The following is a 16,280-nucleotide window of genomic DNA, read 5'->3' as shown; positions in this document are numbered from 1 at the left end:
TGAGCCCACTGGGTCGTGTTCTGCCCCTTGTCCCAGTTTGGGTCTGTGAGATGGTCCCTGCTGGTGGCATCTCACCCCTTGGTGTGCCATAAGGTGGCCACGTCTGACCTCTCCTTGCCTTCAGGGTCTGGTGGTGCTTCCTGTGTCTGGATTACCTGGGAGGGTTTGAAGTGCATGAGATGAGAGGTAAGATGCTATGGAGCTGAAATGTGGGATAGCTAAAACTGGGGTGAGTGGAATTTGAGAAGGAACCTTGGAATCATCTGCTCTGCCCTCAGAGCTACACAGGGTACAAGAATGCCCTGAAGCCTTTGTTTCTCATTTGAAATACAGTATAACTTTTTGAAAAGCATCTAGGCTTGATTTAATAAAAAAAAAGACTAAAAAAGAAAAAAAAAATTGACAGTGATGGATAATCCACTACACCCCTTGGTAAATTGTCCTAGTGTTTAATTACTTTCATGGCCAAAAAGGAAAGGAAAAGTACACAGTGTGAAGAGCCCCAAGGGTTGTGTAGTTATTGCTGATACCTGATTGCTCACTGTGGTTCTTCTGCTGGGATGACATGGGGGATGTGCTGTTCTGGCACTGGGGGCTCACTCGGCCCCCAATCCAGCTGCAGGATGTGATGGGGGATCCTTGTGCTGTCCCAGGACAGTGTCCTTGGAGTGCTGGCCCTGGGCTATGAGAGCCCTGTTTCACCCAGCAGCAGGTCAGTAGCAATGGGGCTCATTGCCAGCACAACGTGGGACAAGAAATGGCTTTGCATTTCAGGCAGGAGCAATAGTTGTTTCATATTAGGAAAGAAATAGGGATATTTCCCTGCCCAGGGCATAACCTTGTGTCAGTGTTTGGAGGGAGCAGCAGAAAGGGCTCAGGGTGGCACAGGCTGAGTGCTCTACTGTTCAGCACTGGTTTTGCTTTGACTTGTGGAAGGGATGCTGTGGTGTGAGAGGTGTGCCCAGCACAAACCATGTTCTTCTCTGCCCTGGGACCTTCTGTGACTTCAGCCCTTTTGGGTGGCAACCGGAAGACAATCAGGGCTTGCTTTCTGAATGGCTGGGCTGCATCGCTGTGACTGCAGGGCTGGAGGACTCCTGTGAGGGCCATGCCGCACCACCCCAGTACGGGAAGCAGAATTCACCAGACAGAGCTGGAAAGGCCAGAGCTTGTTGCAAAGTCTGCCTGGATCCCAAAGGAGCAGTGGGAGCTCCCTTGTCTTTCATCACTTTGGTAGGGCACTTTGGTTGTGTTTCAAGCTGCTCAGAAATTGCTCAGCACTTTGGACAGATGCCCAAAGAACGATCACCCTCCAATCCAACAGCTTGGCAGCCTTCATAATTTATATGAGGGCCCAATCTCTTGGGCCTCAAAGTGGTCCCTCCCATCGGTTTTCCTTGTGTGCTTCAAATAAGTCTCAGCCTTGCCTCTCTCCAGCTTCAGTTGAAGCTGGAGCCACAAACCCTGAAGTTCTTCACACATATGAGTTGTTCCCACCAGCCTTCTTTTCCCCTTCTTCCCTCTCCCATCCCTTCTCTTCTCCTGTGGGTTTCAGCAACACTGGTGCTGGTGGGTCTTGCTTGGCCAGCCCAGGGCAGGCAGGAGCACGGTGGGAAGGACATTACGTGGGAGAATATGCATGTTCACAGCTCAGAGGATTAAAGGCCCGTGTTCTTATCACTGCAGAACAGAGTATTATAAATCCAGCCTTAGAATACCAAATCCCTGTGCGGCTCGGCCATTGTTTGGGAATATTAAAAAGCTTGGAGACAGAAATAATCAGTTTCCGAATGACACATTGTCAAATAAAACATTTCTCATATTATCCCTCCTTTCCCCTTTCTCTCTACCGCTCCCTCAGTTGGATAATTTAACATGAAAAATAGATTAAAATGAGGCTGCCTTCAATGCCTCCTAAGTTTGACTATTTTTTTTTCTTTTTTCCTTTTCCCTGGGAAGCTCTCCCAGCGTGTGTGGTGTGGTTAAACAAGGAGCTGCCAGCGCGGGGTTGGGGACGAAAGGAGCATGTTGAAAGTGAGCTGCCTGTGATGAGCCCATGGTGCTCACTCAAGGGGCTGGCACGGGCACCCCCAGCCTTTCCCAGGCAGAGAGGGGCCATTGTCTTGCTGGTTGGCAGAGCAAAGGGTGTGGGAGTTGCAGCCAAGCTGGGCTGGGAGCCCTCCATTTCTTGAACCTCCCCTGTTCTTGGGTCTGAGGGGGAAGGGTACAGTGGTAACCTTTTTACCTTTATGCTTTTTTCTAGTTTCTCCCAAGCAGAGATTTCTTTAGTTTAATGTGCTGGCAGGTTTATCTGCTCTGGGCTGTTCTCCAGGGGCAGACACAAGGTTAGCCTAGCCAGGTAGATCCGTGGCCCAGATCCCCTCTTCCTGCAAGACTTTCTCTATTATCCTGACCTTTTCCAAGCATCTGGGATGTCTCCAGTTGTGCTTTTCCATGGAGAGCAAGTGCCTGTATGCCCATGGGTGCAGAATACTCTTCCCTACAGCCACTTTCACCAACGTACGAGTGACATCCAGTCAGGCAGCTCAAGGGCTTGGTGGTGAAAGGCTTTTACCAGCTTTTATGTCTGTGAGTCTTGTTCTGTAACCCTTCTGGACTGAGAGCCCTTGCTTTGCTGTAAGGATGCTGGCATATGAGTTGGACCTGGTTTTGCAGTGTGGTTTGTTGTGTTGAAATTTGTGGCCCTGCTGTGTCCTTGTCACCTGCCTGGCCTCCTTTCTGGTTTCAGTCCTGCAAATCGGATTTTCAAGGAAATTTCCCACTTTGGTGTTAGCAGGTATGGGTGACTCATGCTGGGGAGCTCCTGTAGTTCTCTGTGGGGGTCTCCATGTATCAGGCACTGTGCAGACCCAAGAAACATATGTGTGTTCTCCCAGGTTGAGGTGTTCATTGGTGGTTCTTACTTCTGAGCTTAGAAGCCCATGATGGGTCCTCATCCCACTGGTCTTTGAAGTGCTCTGGTACTGCAGGGAATAGGCCTGGGTTGCTGACCAACCCCTGCCATTCTCCCCCACAGAGACGATCCCAGACAGCTCCTGGACAGCAAAAGATTGTTCCTGAAGGTGTGAGTCACCCAAATTTTGGAAGTCAAGCTGAGCAGTGTCCTGAATCCCTGAGCACTGCTTCTGTTACTGACAGTTATGGAGGAGAGGAAAGGGTTATGATGTGGGAGATGCTGGGCTGGGCTCCCCTCTGTGGCAGGGGGTGATGCAGGGAAGTGTCTCTCCTCTGTTTCAGCTTCCGATGCCTCTTCCGAGCAAACTCATCCTGTGAGCTGCAGTTTTCGATGCCACCTCTTCGCAGCTGATCCAATTTAGGAGTCAGAGCTGTGCTCCGGATGCAGTCTGGGGTTTTGCATTGAATACAAGGGAATATTTTCACGCCTCCGCTTTGCTGTTGGGCTCGGTGAAGCTCTGAGCTGTGGCATTCCCAGTGCCAAAGGCACGCCTGCCCTGCCCTGCCTTGCCTGTTCATGTCGTGCTGCAAAGCCCTGGTCGCTCGTGCTGCTCCTGATTTACATGCTCTGCCTTGCTTGTCTGCCACAGGATAAAATTGCTCCGATGCTGCGGAGATTAAGAGGCTGGAAGCTGGCACAGGCACAGCTCCTGCATGTGCAAGGTTGAATTTAACCTCCAGAGCAGCCAGAGGCAGGGCTGGCTCCCTTGAGAGGAGATGCCATTTCCGTGGACATATATGTGTATTTGGAGGTCTTGTTATATACTGGGAGGTGTTGGGGTTTTTGTTTTGTAAAGATTTTTTTTGTTGTTGTTAATATAGTTTAGAGCTGTAATGGATAAAGGGGAAAGAGGAGAGATGAGCAGAGAAGGTCTTGGTCTGGAATACACTGGGCTGTGCCACCAGATGTGCAAGTTGAAGTCTTGAAAATACAGGGAAATGAGATGAGAAGAGAGGGAGTTGGGGTAATCATGCCCTGGGGAGTGGTGCCTCCATGGGACCATTTGTTGCACCATCATTTTTATAAATTATTGTGTGTCTCTGCTGAGGCTTTTCTGCTCCTGTGTTGTGTCTGGGTTATTTCAGTGAGTTTTTATTTTTCTAAGTGATTGGATGTGATTTGTCTCCTTTTCCATCTCCCTATGTCTAGATGAGCTGGGTGACTGGGGGTCCCAAGGAGTGTGTGTGAGGAATGAAGTTCCTGGGAGAATGAGCAGAGCTGAGCTAAAGGCCACCTCTGGCATCCTGCTCCACCTGTCTGTGACCTCCAGTCCCAGAGGTGGCTGCTCCATGAACCCACCTGTGTTAATGGAAGTGTGTTCTGGGAGTTTACTTCAGAGGGTGGTGAAACACTGGCACAGGTTGCCCAGAGAAGCTGTGGCTGCCCCATCCCTGGAAGTGCCCAAAGCCAAGTTGGACAGAGCTTGGAGCAAGCTGGTCTAGTGGAAGGTGTTCCCCATGGCAGGGGGTAGAACAAGATGAGCCTTAAGGTCTCTTTCAACTCAAAACATTCAGTGGTTCTATGGACACTGTCTGCAACATTTCATCACTCATCCCTTCACCCTGTGCATGTTCTGACCGATGCCCTTTTCTCTCCCTGTGCAGGGTGGGTTGATTGCACTGCTCCTGCTCCTCTTGGTGTTCATGGTGGCTCTGTACGCCCAGCGGCGCTGGCACAAGCGCCGCCGCATCCCGCAGAAGAGTGCCAGCACCGAGGCCACCCACGAGATCCACTACATCCCCTCGGTGCTGCTGGGCCCCCAGGCCCGCGAGAGCTTCCGCAACTCGCGTCTCCAGGCCCACAACTCGGTCATCGGGGTGCCCATCCGCGAGACCCCCATCCTGGATGACTATGAAGACGAGGAGGAGGAGGAGACCCCGCGGAGGGCTGAGCCCAGCACCAGGGAGGATGAGTTTGGCAGCCAGGTGACACGGACACTGGAGAGCCTGGGACGGGGTGGGGAGGAGAAACCTGACTACGAAAAGAAAGGTTTGTGGCTTTTCTCTCTCCTCTGCTGGGGAGCAGCGTGTTCCCCAGAGTGTTTCAGCTAATGCACACTTGATTGCCTGCATTTTTAAAGTCTGTCTCTCAGAAGCTGCTACACCCACCTCTGCTTATTGAAATGTTATTATAAGCCATTTAATATTGTTCACCTGCAATGCACAGTAAGATGCGTTTGAATAAACAAAAGTAAAGCATGTTCATGCCAACTGTTAGTGCTGTGAGTGACTCCAGCAGGAGTGAGGAAGGGATGGACTGGCTTGCTCTGTTCAGGAAAGAGTTCTTGGGGTGATGATGAACCATCCTTCTCTTTTTGTGTAGGCTTCCCATAAAGACTGAATGCTCCTTGTTGAAACACCCAAAGTGATAGGGTTGGGACCAAGGATTATTTTGGCTCCTTGGAGGAGACTGTGACTCTGAGCAGCAGAGTCAGGGAGAGCCGAGAGGATGCATTGTGTATGGAAAGCAGGACCCTGCCCTTGCGATGGTCAGTAGCAGTGGCTGAGGTTGTGTTTCTTCCACCCTTGAAGTGCTCTTTGCTCTTTTCTCTTTCAAACAAGGTTATAATGGTGATGGTTATTGTTGCTTAAACAGATTTGAGGTGCCCAGAGGTCAATCTGCTGTCCTTGAGTGCTGCTCTGAGCATCGCTGTTGGCATCCCTTGGGATGCAGCTGGCTGTTACCAGCCCATGGGGTTAAGAGATGTTTTACCAACCCTCTGCTCAGTAAGAAGTAACAAATGAAAGCCTTCATGCATTGTAACTGAGCTACCTTCTTTATTTGTTCATATTCTCTTCTTTGTTTTGCTTTTCTATAAATTATTTAGAGTAGTGTGAGTGGGGAAGACAGCAGTAACTGCATTTCAGTACTCTTCAAAACATAATAGCAAACAAGATCTAGAGCAGAATATTAAACTATCTGAGGGCTTCAGGAATTGTCAATAAAGATCTGGCACAGGCCCCTAATCCAGGGCTGCAAGCACCTGGAGGGCTGGGGCTACCTGGACTGGGAGAGATGTTCACAAATGCTCCCACCAACTCTGCTTGTGATGCTGTCAGGCTTTACCCCTTGGATCAAGGCAGGTTTGTGCCTTGCCTCGTCTGATCCTTCCAAACTGTGCCAGTTTACCATATGTTTCCTCCCAGATGGGCACTTTTCCCTCTTGGATGAGGCTCTGCTTGAGGAGCCAAACTATGGTAGGTGCTCAGTTCCTCCTCTCTGCTTAAGCTGGTTAAAGCCTGGATTGCCAAGGACAAGGTGGCTGTAGTTCAGATCTAGGATTTCTAGACTAGAAATATAAATATGTGGGCTCTGGGCTTTCCATGCTGACCTGGTTTGCACATGTGTGGGAAACAGTGATTTGGTGGCAGCCACATGTGGATTTCTGTGAGGATGTGGCAGGTTGGGGTGGAGTAACTGTAGTTGGTATGAGCATGTTCCTAGAGAGCCCCAGGGGCTGGAAACCAGTTCTGCTCAGGCATGGCTTTGCAGCTGGATTGAAGATAGATACATTAAGGGAAGCCCAGCTGGAAGCATGGCTGCAGTGGGATGATAGGGTCAGCCTTTCCCTGGTGCTCAGCTGCAGCTGCCAGTTTTCAGTGTGATCACCAGGGAAGGTGAGGAGCTGTGCCCACATCCCAGGGAGTCCATCGGCTCCCATGGGAAAAGCTCTCCTTGCTGCTCTTGCTGTGTTGTATTGTGATAAAGCATCAGCTGGGGCCTGTCAGCAGGCTCCAAACAGTATCATGACTGGGGCTGTCACCAGAGGCTCTTTCAAGTGTCACTTCCCAGCATTAATTACCAAGGATGGCAAATCCAATGAAGATGGAACATTTTGGCTCACCCTCCACCTGCCTGTGCAGCAGCTTCCCCCCTGTGCTGGGCACTGATTGATTCATAGGTGCTGGGTCATGCTCACAGTGGGCACTTCCCTTCACGAAGGGTTCATGCACCCCATGTTCAGCAGATGTTGGCTCAGTTATCCTTTCCACAAGGAAGAGTGTGGGGTTTTTTATTCCCCACTTCTGGATGTATCTGGTCAGGGAATCAGGCAGGGGATTACACTGGATGGTTCTGTTACATCCGGCCCTGCAAAATGGGAGAGAGGTCCCTGCTCAGAGGTTGAACAGCACAAATATTTTGCAGATCATGGCTCAGGGAGCCAAACTTTCCTCCCCAGCTCAGGCAGTTGCTCTGCAGCGATGCGGATCGGAGGGATGCTCCTGCCTGGTGCCAGAGCATCTGAAGTGAATCCCAATACAAACAAAACACGGGAGTGATGTGCTGAATAATGACATCTAGCAACATGAGCGTCTGAGTGATAAAGTTAATGAAATTACAGGTTCTGACCTGATACCAGGCTCTGCTGTGGGGAGATAAACAGCAGGGCAAAGATGAGATGTTTATTTCTCCCTAGCTGCAGTTGTAATCTGGATGCGCTGTGCAGGGCCATTAACATTATTACTGTTATGCAAAATCATTTTTGACTTGGGGGAGGAAAAAAAAAGGAAAGAAAAATCTCCCAACTGCCTAGAAAATGGAAAGCTAGCAAAATTAGAATTGCAGCAGGAGCACAAGCTGACCTGGTGACATTGCACAGAGCCCAGATGAATTTAGACAGAAGAAAAATCCAAGGCAGTTTAAGAAGAAAAGTAGAGAAATAGTCCTTTTTTATTAATAATAAAATGAAATGGAGTGAGGCAAGACGTGATAGCCAGGCTGTCCTAATTATCCAGAAGGATCCCTTGAACTGGGATGGAGAGGGGCCTATGCTGTTTCCTTGTGGGTTTGGGTTCTCTCTGGCAATCAAGAGGTCCCCCAGAGGTTGATGTATGTGATGCCAAATGGAGTGTGCTGGTGAGGGGTGTAGTTTCTGGAGTCTTCATCTTTGCTGGGGACACCCCCATGTCCAAACTCAGCCTCTGTGTACAGGGCATTCAGCAATTACAGGGATTTGGGTGAATCTGTGCAGGTGATGCCTCTCTGCTCACTTCACTCAGTAGTTTTCAGACCATGCTGCTCTGTTTTTCTGTCCATCGAGTGCTATTTGAGGGGCTTTGGCCCCCAGACCATCTCTGCATCACCAGCTCGGATGTACAGGATGCACAGAGATGGAATTTAGTAAATAAAGTCCAGCAAACATGAATATGGGATTACCCACAAGTTTCCCAGTGAGAAGATTTTGTCAAACCAAATCTCCTAAGGACCACTGAGAAGCACAACTTCTGCCTGGTGAAAACTGAGGAGAAATTAGATGTCAGACTTGAAAATCGAGTATCTGCGGTTCCAGTCCTGCAACAAAGGACTCATCTTTATTTCTTGGTTTCTTTCATGTTCAAAAAGAGAACTTTTCAAGCAGGCCTTTGTGCTGTCTTCATGGGCTCTGCAGTCTGGGTATGGCCTCCAGGTCTAGACAGGAGTTATTACCAATGGTTAATATTATGGGGCGTATCAAAGGTGTGATTGTGCAGTCATCTTGATTTCCTGTCCCCTGGACTTTGTTCTTGTCTTCTCTGTTAGCTCAGGTAAACCTCTGAAGTTTCTCTCACTTAATCCATGGATGCTTTTCTCTGTAGTGGTAGTGAGATGCTTTTGAGCATTCCTGGAAGATGGTTTGTCACCTAGAATGCATCTGGAGATACAGATCCAGCTACACTGCCACTGGTTGCTCTGGTAACCCTGTTCAGGTCATTTAATGGTCTCACCTTCTGTGGATTGGAGAAGGGAACTGGAGACAGCAGGCAGGGCAGCACAAGGAAAGGTTGAGAACAGAAGGGGTTGTGGTCCCTCCAGCCAAACTGTTCTGAGTGATGCAGTCCAGGAGAACTGCAGGAGAAGGAATTTGGACAGGGGAAACAAATTACTTGTGTTTGAAATAATAGCAAAAGGCAGGGGAAGGATCCTGGTGATGAGGAAAGGGAGCCTACGCCTTCCACCGGTGATGGAGCAGCTGTTCTGGTGGCCACCTCTCAGTCATCATTTTCATCTTCCTCTAGGGAGAGGTAAGGCAGTGCTCCAGCTGGAAGACATGATGTTGGGACAGGGGAAAAGAACATTTTGGGGGCTGAGATGTGGAAGAGGAAGCTGGATGGTTAAATTGTGACCTAGAGTTGCTGTTCATTGCAGTATCTTGGAGGTGAGATTTAAAGATGAGATGTGAGTCAGGGGTGATGCCTCACAAAGGGCAGGTGATAGTGTTGCCATCCATGCTGGAGAATGGAGAGCCCAGAGGCAGCAGGAACGAGATGACTAGTCTGATGTTGATGTCTCTGAGCTGACAAGTCAGGATGCTTGAGGAGGCATCAGTGCCTGGTTGGGCTCATGGCTGGCCACCATGCCAGGATGTGCCTTCCCTGGTGCCCACACTGCCAGGGCTGGGAGCCACTGCCTGCAGCTGCTGTTTGCTCAGGGAGTCAGATGCAGTTCCACCCTGATTCCAAGCATTAACCAGAAGCTTTCTGAGCCTTTAATAAATAAAATGATGGCTTAACGTTTGCTGGGGCTGGAGGCTAAAATGGGACAGTACGTCAGGCCGGCATCTGATGTGTCTTGGGGCTCTGTCTTCTTTTCAGTGACCTGATGGGATCATGACCCTCTTTGTACGTGATCAGCTTTTCCCAGCTCTAATCCCTGCCAACTCTTTCCGTAATTTACAGAGACCTTTGAAAATATATATTCTTGTAGCTTGCCAGTGGAAAGTGTTTTCTGCACTCCACTGTTCGTGGCTGCAAAACTCAGCTGCAAATTTCAGCTTTAAAGAAATAAAAAAGAAATAAAAGAAAAAAAAGGCCCAACAGGGTAGGAATTGGGTCCCAGTTCAGAAAAGCATTTTCACACATGCTTAGCTAGTATCTTTAGTTATTAAAGACATTTAACATGTTTTAAAGTCCAGCATGCTTAATTGCAACTGATTTGAATGCATTAATGAAGAGAATGGGAGCCCCAGTTGCAGAGGTTACATTAGACATGCCTTTGGGTCCTTTGGTCCTGTGGTGATGCCAGCTCTGACTTCATTGTTGACTTGAAAATATCCTGACCTGCCAGGGAAAAGCTGTGCTTTCCAGAGATAAACACAGTCATAATTAATACATTAATATATTAATTGCTTTTTGAGATCTGAGTGGAGAGCTGCCAGCCTGAAGTTTTAGGTTTGTTTTGATCATCCCATCCCATTGAAGTGGTTGCCTTCATTTCAAATCTGAGTTGTCTTGACCAACTTAGGGGGAGGGAATAACAGTCTCTTAGCTTGTTGTCCTGAGACACGCTTCCCATCCCTTAAACCCCCAGGAAAGTGGCTTATGGCAGCATCACAGATGTGTGATGCTCCATGTCAGGAGGTCTTCTGACATGCTCTTGCCTCCAGTCGTAGCTCAGAAGAGACGTGGAAGCGCCTGGGGCTCAAGGGCTTCCTCTGGTCCTGGAGCCCCCTGGCTCATGGGTTTTATGGCATATGCTTAATGACTAATTAAGCCTTAAGCATCTTGGACTAGCCAAGGCTCTTCCTGTCCCATAAGTGTATCTGAGGAGAAGAGCCTGGTAGGGTGGGTTCCTCATGTGGTTTATTGTTTTTCTCCTGTCTTTGCTACAACCCACTCACTGATTTCATGAGACAGAGGAGGGAAGAACCAGATGGAAAAGTGTCTTTGGATGGTGCCATAGGGAATGGAAGAGAAAAGGGATTGTTTACTATACCAGCCTTTTGCTCAGCATCCCAAAGGGATCGTGGGTTTGTGAAGTCCTTACGCTTTTCAAGGCTTGGGCTGGTCTCACCCTGACACTCCACAACATCCCATGTGGAAGACATACCCTTGGTTGCCCCCTCTCCCAGCCACAGCCGAGTGACTTGTGGCTCTCAAGTCAACAGCAGCTCTTTAAAGAGGATTTTTATTGGGTTTGTGGGCTGTAGATGCCCGGTGGGGATGTCATGGCAGTTTCGTGTGCAGTAGCCCTGATTCCCCAGGTGTCCAAAGTGTTTTCCATCCAGGAGAAATCACAAGCTCACAGAAGATAAGCTGTGAAGGTTTGGCTGTCCAAGGAAAATAAGCCATCAGGAACTATATTTATATAAATGCCAGGCGCACATTGTTCATCACTTTGTGCATCACTATGAATGTTTGATAAAGCACTACATTATTTAAGCTGTAGCTGGGCTGTGGGACGGTTGTTGGCCAGGATTAGCTTTGAGATGATTTTTTTTAACTTGTTTTTTTTCCTTGATGGAAAATCTAAAAAAAATAATATGACGGTTGTTTACTCAAGTCTTCTTCTCTCTCCTGAGTTTCTCTGCTGGGTTGCACCTTGCAGCCACCTTTTATGCAGTGTAGAGGACCTGGGAGAGCTTCAGCTCTGCCCAGTGCTGTCATAGAATCCTGGAATGGTTCGGGTTAGAACCTTAAAGATCATCTGTTTCCAACCCCATGCCATGGGCAGGGACACCTTCCCCTAGACCAAGTTGCTCAAAGTGCTATCCAGCCTGAACTTGAATACTTCCAGTGGTGGTGCCTTCATGGTGTCAGCCTGGAGCAAAAACCAGCCGCTGGTTTCTGAAGTCAAACTGATTAGAAAAGGATGTTGGATGAAGGAGAATAATCCCACAGTGTTACCCATTTCTACTGGAAATATACTGATGCTAGTGAGGATTCAGGCAGCCCTTGGGATGTGGGGCTCAGAGCTGAGGCTGCTCCAGGTCCTGTCACCCACATAAGAGTGATGGGTTTGTTTCAGTCCATGATGCTCAGCTCTTCTTCTGCTTGGCTTTTAGTGACATTGTGACTCCAGTAGTTGGCATGTGGAGATGTCCTCCCCATCAGTCTGCCCTGGACTCATGGGTTTTATGCGGAAGGAGCAAGGAGGGCAGCTGCAGCAGCAGCTCTTCGCTCTGTTTGTGTGTCCTCTTCCCATCAGTCATGTTTTACCTGGCTATGGCACCGAGACGGTTTTGTCAGCTGGCTCCTAAGGAAGATGGATTAAGGCCAAGCACCTGTGATGATACTGGGTCTGCAGGCACCTTCCAGCCCCGTTTATCACAAGACAGTGACCTCCCTGAAGGACCAGTAGGAGAGGAAACTTATTAACAAGGTGCTTCAAATCAATCCTTTTTGACGGCCCCGCTGAGTTACAGCATTTGCTGAGACTCACCCACTGGGTCCTGAAGGGTCTGGCTGTGCTCAGCCTCACTTCTTTACCTGCCCATCTTGGAATCAGTTTGATTGTGATATCCTGGACTTTCTGGGTGTTCCCTCAACTCCAGCTTTTCTCCTGAGCCAGAAAACTGTCTCTTAGCTAGTTTTCTCCTGCCTGTAACCCATGTGCTGCCCAGTGTGGGGGACAGATCTTTTGGCACGGCTTGTGCCATGCATGCAGGGCTGAAGCTCCTGGCTGCATTGTAATAGAGATTTTTGATGGCTTGTCCTTTCTGTCTGGGTTGACATCACTCCCTTGTTCACCTCAGCACATGGCATGGCATTGCCAGTACTGTGTAAAAATGTCATCTTGTCTGTTGGGCAGAAATGTATTTTCTAACTAAAAAATTCATTCTGCATCACACTGCTGAGTGAGGAGGGGGGTCGTGGTTGAGACTGAAGAAGAGCTGCAGTGCCACATTTTCCAGCTATATTTACCAGCTGTGCCTGTTCCTGGTGCCCTGTCCTGCCCATGCCTGGCCCTCGGGGGGCTGGAACATGCTTATGCTCAGTTTACAGATGCCAAAATTCCTTCAGGTTCAACCCCCAGCAACTGTTCCTCAGCCAGGTGGGGATGAGGCTTTCTCCTTCCCTTTAGTGTGTCCCTACCCCAGCTGGCTCCATGGGGCAGTTTCTCCTCTGGATCTGTGGAGCTGCAGGAGATGCGTGGTAGAGAGAGGGAGCTGGAGGTCAACGCTGTGCTCTTGAGCCAGTGTCTTTCCTCCACGCAACATTAGCCTGGGCTGCTCGTGTGCCCATTAGCACCAAATCAAGAAGCTTCCTCCAGAGTGTTCTTATTTAACTTTTCAATTATTTGATAACTTGAGGAGCATTAGCTGATACCGAGGGCTTGCCCATCTTCCCTGCTCCTCTCCACTTGCTGCCTAAGCAAAAAACTTATGGTGTCTTATAAAAAAAGGTAAGTTAAGCATTTTATTAGAGCAGAGAAGGTGTGAAGCAGAGTCTCTGTTGGCCTGGACCTTCTCAGTGCTGAGGCAAGAGGAGATAGGGCAGCACCCCATGGCCCAAGGCATTTCCTTGCAGGAGAAATGAGATGAAGAAATAAATGCCCTGTGCATGTTAGGGGAGGAATGTGCTAGAAAAGTCTTTGCCCTGTGGCAGAGCTGAGAATTTCCTGGTCGGAAATAGCTCCTGGGAAGGCCAAACCCAGCTGGCAGCAGCCCCAGTAACACAGGGACCTCTCTGCTTTTGGGAGGTGTTCTCCATGCAAAGGTGTGAGGTGAAGGTGGGGACTGTCAGACCGCAGGTCTTCAGCGTTTGATCTTTTGTAATATAATTATATTGCATTTTCTTAATTGACAACAGGGGAAGTGGGGAGCGTGGCAGAGGGAGGGAAAGGAGGAAGGTGGAAAGGCAGGGAGGGAGTGGGGTGACGAGTAACTCGCAGCCTCTGTCGATGGGGCCACGATTGCTGTTGGAGTTGAAAATTATGCTATTAATACAATGCTTATTCATTTCCCATAATAAAAAAATGGAAGTGCATTCCGAATGAAATTAACATTCCGTGACATTTTCCGGTAAACGGTTAGTTTGCACACATGAGTGGAGGCAATTAGCTGGGAAGCAATTGAGCGCCGTGACTGGAGAGAGGATGAAGAAGGGTCAGGGCAGCTGCTGCTGGGTGGGTGCTGCCCTGGGCTCCAGCTCCAGCTGCCCCATCCCAGTGGGATGGGCACTCCCCTGGGCCCTGCTGGTTTGAGAAGTGGCTCACCCAGCTCAAGTGAGGATGGGAGCTGTAGATATTATCTCCTGTTCTCTATAGATGGGGAGAAATGGCAAAGCTTTGCAATAAAGGGGAAATCGAAGAATGTGTGCATGGCCAGAAGGGGTTTGGAGTGCCCTGGTGCACCCCAGGGTCCGTGTCCCCACTGCAGGATGCTGATGTCCATCCCTTCCCCACGCTGCACTCCAGCCTCTCCCAACATTTCCCTTCCCATCATGCTCCTAAAGCATTATTAGAAACCAATGGAGACTTTTTCCCAAATTTGTTAGACTACTGAAAACTTCTGATCCTATCAGGGCTTTCTTTTCCCCTGCCTCGTAGCAGATAAGGACTGTGCTGGCTCTGAGCCCGGAGCCGAGGGTGGCGGAGAACGGGGTAGGGAACCAGTCATCTCATGAATATATGAAGGAGGAAAGTGCATTTTTTCAGTTTCCTTCAAAGGAGATGTCTTGAACAAAACTTTATCTCTTTCTCTGTTGCCCTCCCCCTCCAATTTGCAATTGAAATCACACTTTTACGTATAAAGTTCTATTTTTACAGTGAGAGATTTATTAATGTATATAATAATCTAATAATGTATTAATAGCTATGCTAAAAATTGTATACAGTCTCTATTTTAAAACTCAAAAAAAAAAGGGCCAGGAAAGAGGAAAGAAAAAGTCAAGATGGAATACAAGGCTGCTTTCAAAATGCTGCTGAGTTCCTCTATCCCTCTGTTGCTGCATATGAGAACCCCTCTATGTAAAAGAACTTTTTGGAGATAGATTGATTCTCCCTAGTGCTGCAATGGCAGAGCTGGGCTGGGGCAGGTCTGGCAAAGCACAAGGTGCCATGGGTGGCTTTTTCCTTGATGGGTTTATTTGAGGATGGCTTGGAAATACAGGCATTGCAGGAGGTGCTTGGTCCTTGATGTATGGGTATGTGTGGTGATTTGTGCTTTCTTTTGATGCTTTTATAAATAACTGTATATATACATATATAGGGATATATATATGTATTTAAATTATAGGTATTTAAATAAAATATATGGAGATATATATATGTATTTAAATTTTGTGTGTGTGTGTATATATATATATCCTGTGTTGGTTGTGTTATACAACCAGCAGTTTCCCAGTATTTCTTGGACACAGTGGCTGCCCATGGCATTTAATATGGACTGGTTGAGATCAGGCAATGAAAGGGGACAGGCTCTCTTGCTCAAGAGGTGGTAGAGAGGTTTGGTGGCTGGAGAAAGATATGAGGAACTGAAACTCTCAGTGTTTCTGATGTCTTTGCCATATCCACCATGCTCCGTGGCAGGATGTTGCTCTGTGGATGTGTTTTCCTCCCAGTACGTGTGAAGCTGTTGTACAAATCTCTCCCACTGTCATCACATCAGCATCAGTGTAATTACCTAATTTTATGCTAGTAAAGCTCTGTGCTTTCTGGAGCTCGGTACCTTCAGGGTGGCACTGTTGAAAATCAGTCCACATCCCAGTCTCAGAACAAACACCGTTAGTTATTTCATGCTTCAAAAAGCAACAAACACCCATTATTTAGAGCTGGTAAGAAATCAGGGTTTCCACCATGTGGAAAACTTCCAGTATTGTGAAATTTATGCTCGTTCCAAATAGGATTGGAAAGTCAATTTTTGGAAATACTTTGTAGAATAGAAATTTCTGAAATATCGATTGAGAAACATCAGAATGAGCTTATTGAAAATCAGGAGGTTGATTTGAACGAAACAATTAAAATGTTATTAAACTGCATTGCACGTGCTTGATATTTCTGTGATGTGTCAGGGACCTGACGATGCATTAGACTTTTGGAGCCCATGTCAGGGGTCCCAGGAGAGCACCCTTTCCTGTGCTGAGAAAAAGCAGATTTTTTGAAAAATACTAGAAGCAGTTGGTGAAAGGGCAGGAGACAGCCTTGGAGAGGAGTCTGAAATGAAGGGGCTGCATCCTACATGTGGCTGGCCATGGGTGCTGTCCTGAATGTTCTCTAGGTCAGGAGATAAAAACCCCACTGACCTTGGGCTTTTAATTGCACCCAATCTTTTCCATTTAATCCTTGATTGCATTTGGTGTCTTGTGAAATGCTTTGATTCCAGCGAAACATCATGTTCAGTCAAACAGCTCTTGAGGTGCTCTGTGAGTTACTCCTCTCCCCAAAACTCTGGGAGCACTGTAACCATTGGTATTGTTGAGGGATCAATAACTTGCCTTCTGACACTCAGAAATCAAAGTGAGGAATGGGAAAAACAGATGCTTAAAAAACTGTATTTTATAGAAGTATGTTTTACTCCAATACCTAGTGTGGGAAGCTCTAATAGAAGCTGCTGTTGCCTTGCCAGTTGTGTTCCTGCAGCTGCCGGAGTGCAGGTGTTGTGTGA

General features: G+C 48.0%; 1 protein-coding gene across 1 annotated transcript in view; it reads left to right on the top strand.

The window, feature by feature from the left end:
* The window catches only part of ASTN2 (astrotactin 2), a 314,921-nt gene that overhangs the window by 77,957 nt on the left and 220,684 nt on the right, over positions 1-16,280 (top strand). Inside the window, exon 3 of the mRNA XM_071574082.1 lies at positions 4,582-4,966. Coding sequence (XP_071430183.1) covers positions 4,582-4,966 — 385 coding nt within the window. The remainder of the gene's footprint in view (positions 1-4,581; positions 4,967-16,280) is intronic.

Source organism: Pithys albifrons, chromosome 20 (assembly GCF_047495875.1).
Source record: "Pithys albifrons albifrons isolate INPA30051 chromosome 20, PitAlb_v1, whole genome shotgun sequence".
Lineage (NCBI taxonomy): Eukaryota > Metazoa > Chordata > Aves > Passeriformes > Thamnophilidae > Pithys > Pithys albifrons.
This window is presented reverse-complemented; position numbering and strand designations above follow the sequence as displayed.